Genomic DNA, 12,082 nt, shown 5'->3' on the forward strand with positions numbered 1-12,082 from the left:
GTGTGTGTGTGTGTGTGTGTGTGTGTGTGTGTGTGTGTGTGTGTGTGTGTGTGTGTAGTTGGCCTAAGTGGAGCTAAAAGTTAGGCATTGGCTGTTTTTCTAACAATTCAGATTTTGTTAGAAGAGTAAGGATATTTCTTGTCTTCCCTGAAAACAAGATAAACTGTTCTCAGAAACAATTTCCTGCAAAAGAACTGGTCACAAAATTGGATACTTGTGTCAGGCAGATGCCATGAAACCAGGCAGCACATCCTCAGAGAAAAGGTCAAAAGCATATCATATTCCACACTCTGAAGCTCTAGAGGAAAGGATAAGAGTCCATATGTGGCCCTGTTAGCAATGACAGAATTTATGTTTTTAACTTTAAAAATTCAAATAGAAGAAATTTTATTTTTAAATTATAAAAAAGAGTAACTTTTTTCTTTGTTTTTAAGAGATGGAGTCTCTGTCACCCAGGCTGGGGTGTAGTGGTGCAATCTCAGCTTACTGCAACCTCTACCTCCTGAGTTCAAGCGATTCTCCTGCCTCAGCCTCTTGAGTAGCTAGGATTATAGGTGTGCATCATCATGCCTGGCTAATTTTTGTATTTTTAATAGAGACAGGGTTTCACCATGTTGGTCAGTCTAGTCTCGAACTCCTAACCTCAAGTGATCTGCCCTCCTCAGTCTCCCAAAGTACTGGGATTACAAGCATCAGCACTGCATCTGGCCCAATAATTTTAATATACCAATTCTTGGGAACATTTTTATGAATCAACATCACAGAGCATTTTTATCCAAAAATATCAGACATTGATTTAAAATGCTATTCCAGAGGGAGTTAGCTAAAGTAAACAAAAGAACATAAGCAAGTAGTAATCATCCTTCAGCATCCATGGGGGCACTGGTTCCAGGACCCCTATGGATACCAAAATCGTCAATGCTCAAGTCCCCGACATAAAATGGTACAGTAATCACATATAACTACGCACTTCCTCTTGTATACTTTAAGTCATCTCTAGATTACTTACAATATCTAATACAACGCAAATGCTATGGTAACAGTTGTTACACTGTATTGTTTCACTTGTTTTTTATCGTTGTTGTTGTTGTATTATTTTCATTGGTTTCTTTTTTGATCTGTGCTTGGTTGAATCCACAGATGCAGAACCAAGGGACATGAAGGAATGACTGCATCTCCTTTATAACTCCAAAAAGATCTAGATTCTTATAACTATAAAATTATCTACAAAGGACTGAATATTTGTCGACGACCACAGTCTTCCAAAAAACTAGAATGTTTTGGTCTAGATCGGGTACTTCAGAAGAGACTATCTGAATTAAGATCACTGTAGAAAAAGTCAAGAGTGCCATCCACTGGTGGTTATTTTTAAGTTACAGATAGGACCCCAAGAAGGAAAAAAAAACAGTGACCAATAAAACAGATCAACCAATAAACTATTTTCCTCAATTCAAACATCACTGAAGATCTCTTCGATTTTACCATTAGACATACACCTAAAATTAACCGACCATGCTAGTGGAAACTAGTGACAAGAAAAAAACAAAGCAGCAGATCATCTGAAAAGCTTCTGTTTGGCTTGGTTAGTAACAGTTCAATAATCTGAACAATCTAACGTTTGCCCATCCTCTTAGTTTAAAGTGGAACCCACAGGAGGGTAGGAAAATACCTACTCTGCTTTTCAAGGTTAATACACTTTCCAAGAAACTTACCAGTAAGAAAACATATGAGCATTCTATACAACAAATTATAAATTCTTAATAAGGTATGGTAGTTAGCCGGGCGCGGTGGCTCAAGCCTGTAATCCCAGCACTTTGGGAGGCCAAGGCGGGTGGATCACGAGGTCAAGAGATCAAGACCATCCTGGTCAACATGGTGAAACCCTGTCTCTACTAAAAATACAAAAAATTAGCTGGGCATGGTGGTGCGTGCCTGTAATCCCAGCTACTCAGGAGGCTGAGGCAGGAGAATTGCCTGAACCCAGGAGGTGGAGATTGCTGTGAGCCGAGATCGCGCCATTGCACTCCAGCCTGGGTAACATGAGTGAAACTCCGTCTCAAAAAAAAAAAAAGGTATGGTAGTTAAGATATGAACTCCAGAACAAAGGAAACAACAAAGATAAAAGGAAAATCTAAAAGACTTATAGAAACCATATAATATAATATATGAATGTTTATGAAGTAATCAAGAAAATGTGAACACTTTGATATTTAGTAAAAAAAATTAACAGTAGTAAAAAAAATTAACAGTAAAAAAAATTAATAGCACGGTAGTTACATTTTCAAAAAGACATCTTGTAGAGATTCCTATAGAAATGTATGAATGAGCCTGACGCGGTGGCTCACACCTGTAATCCCAGCACTTTGGGAGGCTGAGGTGGGCGGATCACCTGAGGTCAGGAGTTCGAGACCAGCCTGACCAATATGGTGAAATCCCATCTTTAAAAAATAAAATAAATAAAATAAAATAAATAAATAAAAGAAATGTATGAATGAAAGCATGTCTAGGATCTGTTTCAAAATAATCCAGATAGAGGACAAGTGATTGGAGGCATGGATGAAATAACATTGTCCATCGGCTAATACTGAAGTGAAGTGGTAAGTGTTCATTTTACTATTCTACTCCTACATACGTTTGACATCTTCCATAGTAAAAAAAAAAAAATTTGTTGAGAGTCTGGCTCTATTTCCCAGGCTGGAGTGCCGTGGTGTGAGCTCAGGTCGCTGCAAACCGCCTCCTGGGTTCAAGTGATTCTCGTGACTCAGCCTCCTGAGTAGCTGGGACTACAGGCACACATCACCAGACCCGGCTAATTTTTGTATTTTGTGTAGAAACAGGGTTTCACCATGTTCGCCAGACTGGTCTTGAACTCTTGACTTCAAATGATTCACTCACCTCGGCTTCTTGAAGTACTGGGATTACAGGCGTGAGTCACTGTACCCAGCCCAAAAATTAATTTTTAAATGATATTATCTAATTTGGGCATATCTCCGAAGTTCATAAACACAGAGATGTTAATATAGTAAAATTAATTTTACTGCCATGTATTTAGTTTAAAAAAGGCTTCTTAGTATTTACATCCATAAAAACAAACAAAAGCACAAAAATTAACATTGTCTAATTTTAGCAATTTACTCAAGAAAACTGAAAAACAGCACCATCTATCTCATTTAAAGACATATTTCCAATATAATTTAAATACATTTAAATTGTTTTGGTCAATTAGGTACTAAAAACAACTTTAATGATAAGTCAATTGAGGAGAATTTGTCATAGAATTCTTTAAAATATTTTAAAGTTTCTTTTATATATGTTACAAATAAAAAATTCTTAACTATACCATATATTATTAAGATGCACTTCTGAGGGGAAAATAAAAATAGTAAAACAAGCTCAAAGAAAAAAGAATAATGTAAAATTTCCAAATCCTGAATTGGTGTTTTTTTTAACAGGATAGTAGTTATCACATTGCTATGCTATTTAGATCTCATTAATACATTTAAAAATAACACAATTTTACATTGAAAAAAATTTCTTAATGTCACCTACCGATGTCCAGAGGGGTATATTATTTTCAAAATTCTTACAGCGTTTTCAAAAGTTTAAAAACTCTTTCCTAGGGGACATCTTCTTAATCTTTTTTAAGGTTTATGTGTACATCTTTTCTATGTTGTATTTTGTTTAAAGGGAATGTTAGGCCAGACCTAATGGCTCATGCCTGTAATTCCAGTATTTTGGGAGGCTGAGGTGGGAGGATCATTTGAGCCCAGGAATTTGAGACAAACCTGGGTAATGTGGTGAAACCTCGTCTCTACAAAAAAAATTGAAAAATCAAGCCAGGAGTGGTAGTGTATGCTTGTTGTTTCAGCTACTTGGGAGAAGGCTGAGATGGGAGATCACCTGAGCCTGGGGAGGTAGAGACTGCAGTAAGCTGTGATCACGCCATTGCACTCCAGCCTGGTCATCAGAGGGAGGCCCTATCTCAAACCAAAAAAAAAAAAAAAAACGATAACATACAAACTTCTTGGCTGAGCACAGTGGTTCATGCCTGTAATCCCAGCACTTTGGGAGGCCAAGGCAGGTGGATCACCTGAGAGCAGTAGTTCAAGACGACCCTGACCAACATGGTGAAACCCCATCTCTGTGAAAAATACAAAAATTAGCTGGGTATGGTTGGCAAGTGCCTGTAATCCCAACTACTTGGAAGGCTGAGACAGGAAAATCATTTGCACCTGGAAGGCGGAGGTTACAGTGAGCTGAGATTGTGCCATTGCGCTCCAGCCTTGGCAACAGAGAGACTCTGTCTCAAAAAATAAAAATAAAATAAAAAAACTTCTTAATTTCAAATAGAAATTTCAGCATACTAAGTACCAAAGCGGTTCCAAATAAATCTGCATGCTCACATTAGCGTAACTTATCTCGGCACGTGCTTCTTCCCAGTTAGGGCTAGATCCCTCCAAAAGACAATACGTTAAGTTTCTGTAATTCTCAACAATAGGTACTGACCTTGACAATTTGGTTTTAGGCTTTATTCAAAAGTTACTTGTGAACTAAAATTGTGAGTATAAAAATAACTTTTTAAAGGAATGGATAAACGTAGAAACTCTTAGCAAGTAGAGAAATCAGAGTCACGGGCATCCTCTAGTGAGTTGCCTCACCTCACAGGAACTGATACTGTCAACCCTAGTTACTTACAGTGTAGCTAAGCTTTTAAGAAAGAAAAGGAGAAGAAGAAAAAGCAGTTATTATCACACGCTTCTTACCAGCTATGATTGTTGTTGCTTGTCGCCTCACATTATTTTTATCCATGTATTCACCATAATCTATTTTCCCTTCCACATAAATTCGAGACCTGATATAAATAAAATTTAGTTTTTAGCTGAGATCCTAATACGTTTTATAAGACTCAGGTCAGGGTGATACTGAGTACATGACAAGGATGAAATATATAATCATACATAATTTCATTTTTGCTACCACTTCTAAAGGTTCAGGATTAGGAGTACTGAAACAGTGTACAAACAGACTGGATAACATATAGATAAAACAGACAATGTTTTCATCCGTCAGCTATTCCCCTTATGGAAGTCAAAAATTAAAACAGTTCAGAGAGCAACTTAGCGGCAACTTTTAAATCTCTAGGAATAATTTCCAATGTATCATTTTCCTTAATCTTTGATTTTAGAGTCCCCAGTACACTTGATTTTCATTTACTTACCAATTCTTTTCTATAGTGAGGTTCATGACCTTAGAAACTTAGATGATTAAAATTCAAAATATGGATTTGCAGCTTAGTATAATATTACTAAAACTTTTTCTACACTGTATCAGCTTAGTATACCACTTAGAGGTAAATACTAAGACTATCTCTACACTATCTTGAAGGCTAAACTAGATAACAAACCTAACCATGATTTTCAAGGGTGGAAAAATGACAATAGCACCAGTTTTGAGAGCCTGCAGCACCAAAAAAGTACAACACAGAAAGATTAGTAAAATGTCAAGTGCTCCCCACCCCCCCACACACATCCATCAATCAGTAAGTGGGAGTGCAGACACTTACCTTCAAATACCTTATATGTGTTTGTGTGTATGTGCACATACTCATAAACACATACACAAAGGGCAATGAAGATACATATGAAGAAAAGCTAATCAGTTATTGAAAAGAAAAATTTCAGTGATTGCTATTTTTCATGAAATTTGTTTTATTTCTAAAACAAGTATACTTCTAAACATATTAACTATTAATACAACTGCCGTTACACACACCATGTTGTCCTTCCATGAGTTTGGAAAAGATGCCTTTTATACATACTCAATTCAAGCATTCCAAAGGGAACTATGAAGCCTATAGAAACACATCAAATATGACACTGGGTGCGGTGGCTCACGCCTGTAATCCCAGCACTTTGGGAGGCTCAGGCAGGTGGATCACCTGAGGTCAGGAGTTCAAGACCAGCCTGGCCAATATGGTGAAACTCCATCTCTACTAAAATACAAAAAAATAGCCAGGTGTGATGGTGGGTGCCTGTAATCCCAGCTACTCAGGAAGCTGAGGAAGCAGAATTGCTTGAACCCAAGGGGTGGAGGCTGCAATGAGCCGAGATTGCGCCATTGCACTCCAGCCTCGGCAACAAGAGTGAAACTCTGCCTCAAAAACAAAAAAAAGAAAAAGAAAAAAGAAAATCAACTATAAAATACCTGCCATGAAGATTAAGTCAGTGTCAGGCTTCAGACATTCCAGATCCTCTGCTGGAAGCATCGTATGGATGCCAACAGGCAAGAAGCCACCCTCAGCATCCCTGGTCACAGAGGCACAGGAACTCCTAAAAGCATGCTACATCATTTGCTCATATGGCACTTGATACACTTTGCCTTCTCTCCTGCCTCACCTATTTCTATTTATGTACACACCTTGTTTGCCCTGAACTCTAAGTTCTTAGAAAGCTAAAAATATGTTTTTTATACCTTTGAATTAGTCACACATGGCAACATGCCATGCATATTGTATCAAGGACTTAATAAATACCTCTTAAATTAATAGAGTCACTAGTAGTACTCAGGGATTTAAGAGGCTACACACTCCTTGCCATGAGAACACTTCCTATCAGTTCTTTTAACCATTCAATCCATAAGATCCTTCCTTCTTCAACTTACCCCTTTCTCACATACTGATATGCCACATCTCTGAGGCCTGGCCGGAATACTGATATTCTGTGCCACGTTGTCTTTTGACTGACATCGCCTAAATCATAAGAATAGGAAATTGGTTACAAATGCCAACAGACAACATGCTCAGGAAAGCCAATGTCACAATTTCTAAGAGAACAAACAAAATGAAAGACAGATCTTGTTTAAAGTGGTTTATCTCTAAATTAGATAACTGGCAATAAATAATGTCTATTTATTGCTGATAAAATTAAAACCCCAGTCTTTTCTACTCACCCATTTGGTAAGCTTCACTTTCCCCTGATCGCCACATCTCATTTGTTGCTAGAGAAAATATTGTGACTGGATTTTTTCCTTCCGCCTGTCTCAAGACAGGGTCCTGACCCACTCGCCCAAGTAACTGCACACGATTCAGGGCTGAAATGCAACATCAAGACCAAATGAGACAGAGAACCTGCCATAGACTGAATATTTGTGCTCCTTCCCCCAAAATTTGTATGTTGAAGCCCTAACCCTCAAGGTGACGGCACTTGGAGGTGGAGTCCTTAAAAGGTAATTAGGCTTAGATGACATCATGATGGTCAGGTGTCCATACAGAAAAAGGAAGAGTTCAGAACTTTCTGTCTCTACCATGTGAAAACACAGTAAGAAGCAGACCATCTGCAAGCGAGGAAGAGGGCCCTCACCAAGAGCCCAGTCTTACTGGCACACTAATCTTGGACTTTTAGCCTCCAGAACTGAGAGAAATAAATGCTGTTGGTTAAGCCACCTGGTCTATGGTATTGTCTTATAGCAGCCTATAAGCTGACCATTAAAGAAATCCACACCTATGATTGAAAGAAATGTCCAGAAGAAATACTATAAATATTACTTCAACTTCAATCTCTGTATTAAGTAAAACTCAAGTTCTAGAAGATCAGAAAATAAGGGATGAATACGGAAAGGTTACAAGAGAAAAGAGAGTTGACAAGAAAGAAGAATATAGTCCGAGAAAGCAGCCCCACAAAACAAACTGTAAGCTCTATATCTTAAATTCTTTTTTAAGATATCTTTTTTAACTGACTGTGGAACGAAAAGAACAAATCTGAGATCTGAAAATCTTTATAAATACAAGGGAATATTTCTGTGAAGACACAATATCTTTTACAATCTCGGCCTGCAATAACATAACCTGGGAAGACTCAGATAACCAAACATGACTCAGGAAATTCTTATGCAGGACAGTAATGATGAGAATGAGTAGTCACTGGCTGATAAGAATAGGGGCTCAGTTTATACTATGTGTCCACAGCCTGATGGGTCACAACCAAGATCTGAAGAGCAAATGTGAGCTAAAGGCACAATAACATGGTTAACCTAACCAGCATACCTCTTCTACAGCACATCTGAGATCAGCAAATTGCCAAAAATAACATTTTAAACTTGGAAATTAGCTACTCACATCTTTCAAGAATCAAACTGGCAGCTGCTTCAGACGCATGTCTTACAAACTGATGAAGTACCTAACGAAGAACAAATGAATAACATGGCTTTAATTTTTCAGTTAAGGCAAATGCCAACAGAAGAATTACTCACATTCATTCACGATTTAGTCAGTAGTTCCTATAAATTCCAGAAGAGACGAGAAGCTCTTCCCATGTTCTCCCAACAGAGTGCCAGAAGGACGAGGCAAACACTTCAAGAGCAGCAAACTGCAGAAGTCCAAAGGCACAAGGAAGGTACTAGAAGGCATGCTCAAGAGTTAATTTATAGTCCTCCCGTTTCTTTTGCAACAATCTTCCTGATTATGGCACTTCTGTGTTCACACACAGAAGGAAAAATCAAAACAGTGGCACTTTAACATTACAGAGTATGAAAATGTTTTTAATCTAATGTGTACCTAAGAGTTGCTGCCAAGTATTTTCAGAATCCAGCTTTCATTAGCTGGAGAGACAAAATGTACTATATATATCCAATATATACATCACCTTTTTTTTTTTTTTTTTAGTATAAACAACTGGTATATTATTGCTATATTTTGGTTATAGACTTTAGAAATTAAGAAATTTAGATCCAATATGGGTACTGATTTAATCCATCATTAAACCAAAGGACACTTAAAAAGAGATGTTTTATAATTAATAATTTAATAAACAGATTAATAACATATGCAATAATCTAACAGGTGTCAGGAGGTGTGGAATAAATACAATGGCATTACTTAAGCCTCACTCTCAGCCATAATGAACAGCTAGTTTAGAGTGGGGTCCCTAACCTCCAGGGCCGAGGACTAGTAGAGGTCTGTGGTCTTTTAGAAACTGGGCTGCAAAGCAGGAAGTGAGCGGCAAGCATTACTGACTGAGCTCTGTCTCCTGTCAGATCAGCAGCGGCGTTAGATTCCCCTGGAGTGCAAACCCCATTATGAACTGCACATGCAAGGGATCTAGGTTGTGTGCTCCTTATGTGAATCTAACTAATGCTTGATGCTCTGAGGTGAAACGGTTTCATCCTGAAACCATCCTTGCGGCACCCTCCTCCTCCATGGAAGAACTGTCTTCCATGAGACCAGTCCTTGGTGCCTAAAAGGTTGGGGACTGCTGGTTTAGAGAATGAGAAATAGTTAAATTCCAACAAAACAATACATTATTAAACTAATCACATGAATGACTTTCTGACATGGGAACAGGAACACATTCCAAAATCAGACCCTGTGTCTATGAAACTGCCTTCCCCTGGTTGCTCATTCAGAACTTTAAGGGAATTAGGATACATCAAATATGATTAACCTGAAGCGTTTCATTTCAAAATAAGCAAAAATTATGATAGTCAATATCTACCTCATAAGGCTATTTCAAAAATTAAACAGCTTCTGCAGTGAAGTTAGCCTAATATAGTTTCTATAAATATTTCATGGGAAATTTCATTCCTTCAGTGCATCCAAAAAAAGGTCTAATAAATTTGGTTCTTTGATTAAACACAAAGATTCAACTGTCCAAATCAAAGTCATATCATTGTCAGAAAAGGCAGTCACTACCACATAATAGCAACAATCATTACTGAATATCAGCTAAGAAATTTATCTATTATCAATTCTAAAACCAAATGTAAAAGTATCCCCATTTAGAGCTGAGAAAACAACCTCAGAGAGACTGCAGAACCTGCCCAAGATCCTGCAGGAAGTATGTGGCAAGTGATCTCAAGGACCCAGGGCCCTCTGGCACCAATGTTACTGCTTTCCCAAAGCCCTCTGCTGCCTCCTTAATTTCAAGAGCTACTATAAAGATAGGAGTACACATCACTGAATTCAGAGTACAGAGAGCTAGCCATTCTATCAGATAAACATTTTCAAAGTGGCAATACTGTTAATACAAAAAGCACAAGTCTACCAATCAAATAAACACCAACTCCCTGGGTACTGCTGGCTATCTAATCCTATCACTAAACTTAGGGGCAGAGGGTGGATAAGAAAATAAAGATATGAGTACAACATTCTATAGAAACAAACTGCTAACTAGAACCTGTGTCATGATTATGGGAATGTACTCATTTGAGTGCTCAGACAAGCTAGACCTCATAAATCTTACACAGTAACAATGTCTCATTTTGGGCACACAAAAATCAAGACGTACTGGAGAGGATTAGGAAAGGATTATTTGGATAATTTTTTAAATTAAACTTTTGACTTTCATTCAAAGACATTTTAATACTGTAACATTAGTGTTATTGAAAAATAACTTTTTCATGTTTCACATTTCAATACAGAAAAATTAGATTAAAGATACATATAAGTTAAAGAGGGGATTGAAGAATATAAGATTAAGGTGGGGAAAATGATAGCATCATGGAGGAAGTGATTCTTCATTGGTCTTCACAGAAGGATAGGGAGTAGGAGAGAAGTATGATAAAGAATTTGCTGCCCAAATGTGTTAAGGAAAAATGGTAGTCTAAGCCGGCTCAAGGTGGGCTAGAGTGACTGGAAAAGTGAGGAGCCAGATTAAGTGGAATGAGAAGGAATTTTCTACATAGTGAAATCTGTGGTGACCATTGAGATGTGAGCTGCTTTCTTCAGTGTGGAAAGATAGGGGAAGAGGAACGTTTAGCAACACAGGAGGTAGATGGTCAAAAAAGCAACTACATGTCTTAAAAAAAAAGTTGGAATGATGATTCCTATAGTCCTTAGGTCACTAAAGATCTTTAATCTCCTATCACTGGTGAAATTCAAGCAACACACGTTTTAAAAATTAATGATTCCTATTACATTATGTGAATAAACCTCAACTTTTTTTTTAGTGAACATAATTTACACTGGAAAACTCCATCCCCAGTCCTCCATATCAAACGAATACAGAGGTGGGTGGGTGAGCTCCTAGGTCTTTTGCCCCTGTAGTTAAAAGCCTAAAGATGCCTGATCACTGTGTCTGACAGTAATACATCTCAATACAGACAAGTGACTACCTGTAATACAGGTCTTCGAAACATGGCTTCTATTTTCTTTTCTTACAGTCTAATCTTTAGGCTGTTCCTGAAGGAAAAAAAAAAGAAGAAAGAAACATTACATCTTACGGCAAAAGCAATTTTGCCACCACAACATACCAACATTCCTGCACACCTGGTGAGAATTCCTTCCTCCCTCCCAAATACACTCACACCTGTTATGTCTTTTTGGTCCCAAATAACTTCCTCTTTCTCCAACCCATGCACACAATTTTGATTCTGAGTTAATCCCACTTCCAATCCACTGTCTTCTCAAATTTCATTATAATGCAAGCTCCCTTAGGGCAGAGATTTTTATCTGCTTTATTCACTGCCATTTTCTAAACTTCTAAAAAAAAGTTCTTAACGCATAGTGGGGGCTCAATAAATATTAGCGTCACCAAGGGACTTATATCTGAAACCCGTTGCTGAAAAATTACTGCCTTCATCTCCGTTAACAAACGCCAAGCAGCGTAGAAACCCCCGGGCTACCCAGCCACACGGTCGGGAGAGACTGATGCCCTTTCCTGGAGGTGGCGCCACCCTGAAAACCGAGAACTGGGAGGAAACCACGCTGTCCTCCGCACAACTGAGAAGGAAAGGGCCACACACCCACACAGAACCAACTCCCGATCCACGCAGGATCGCGCGCAGCCAAAACACACGACTCCAGCACTTCTTTCACGTCTGCCCTCTCTTCCTCCCTCACCTGACGCTCTAACCCGGCAAGTCAGGGAATCACTTCCGGGGCACAGGGAACGCGAAGCTGGCGAGATGAAAATGGAAAGAGAAACTCCGCAACGTGCGCCTTGGAAATACTGCCGGCCAGCTCTGTGGGAAACGCCTCCCCTTAACTCTGAAGTTCCGCGAGCTTCTCTTTGGGCCCGAGAGGATGGATCAACGCCGCCAAGTGGTAACTTTGGAAAGTTTCAAGTTTCGAATGAAATGAAATTACGTG

General features: G+C 38.5%; 1 protein-coding gene and 1 long non-coding RNA gene across 3 annotated transcripts in view; one reads left to right on the top strand and one right to left on the bottom strand.

The window, feature by feature from the left end:
* SSBP1 (single stranded DNA binding protein 1) overlaps window positions 1-11,933 on the bottom strand; it is a 12,325-nt gene extending 392 nt beyond the window's left edge. Inside the window, exons 1-6 of one of the 2 annotated variants that reach the window (XM_032275622.1) lie at window positions 11,834-11,933; window positions 11,107-11,173; window positions 8,114-8,174; window positions 6,949-7,089; window positions 6,661-6,748; window positions 4,764-4,852 (exon numbers count right to left, since the gene is read on the bottom strand). In XM_032275622.1, coding sequence (XP_032131513.1) covers window positions 4,764-4,852; window positions 6,661-6,748; window positions 6,949-7,089; window positions 8,114-8,174; window positions 11,107-11,130 — 403 coding nt within the window. In that variant the 5' untranslated portion in view covers window positions 11,131-11,173; window positions 11,834-11,933. Of the gene's footprint in view, window positions 1-4,763; window positions 4,853-6,660; window positions 6,749-6,948; window positions 7,090-8,113; window positions 8,175-11,106; window positions 11,174-11,740 lie in introns of both variants that reach the window. The other variant, XM_032275623.1, reaches the window with a different exon arrangement.
* On the top strand, window positions 1,316-2,110 carry LOC116549909. The gene is made up of 2 exons (XR_004268148.1): window positions 1,316-1,765; window positions 2,073-2,110. It is a non-coding gene; the product is annotated as an uncharacterized LOC116549909 (long non-coding RNA).
* Window positions 11,934-12,082: the final 149 nt, after the last annotated feature.

The sequence above is a fragment of the Sapajus apella genome, unplaced genomic scaffold (assembly GCF_009761245.1).
Source record: "Sapajus apella isolate SASKATOON/1434 unplaced genomic scaffold, GSC_monkey_1.0 scaffold7, whole genome shotgun sequence".
Taxonomy (NCBI): Eukaryota; Metazoa; Chordata; class Mammalia; order Primates; family Cebidae; genus Sapajus; species Sapajus apella.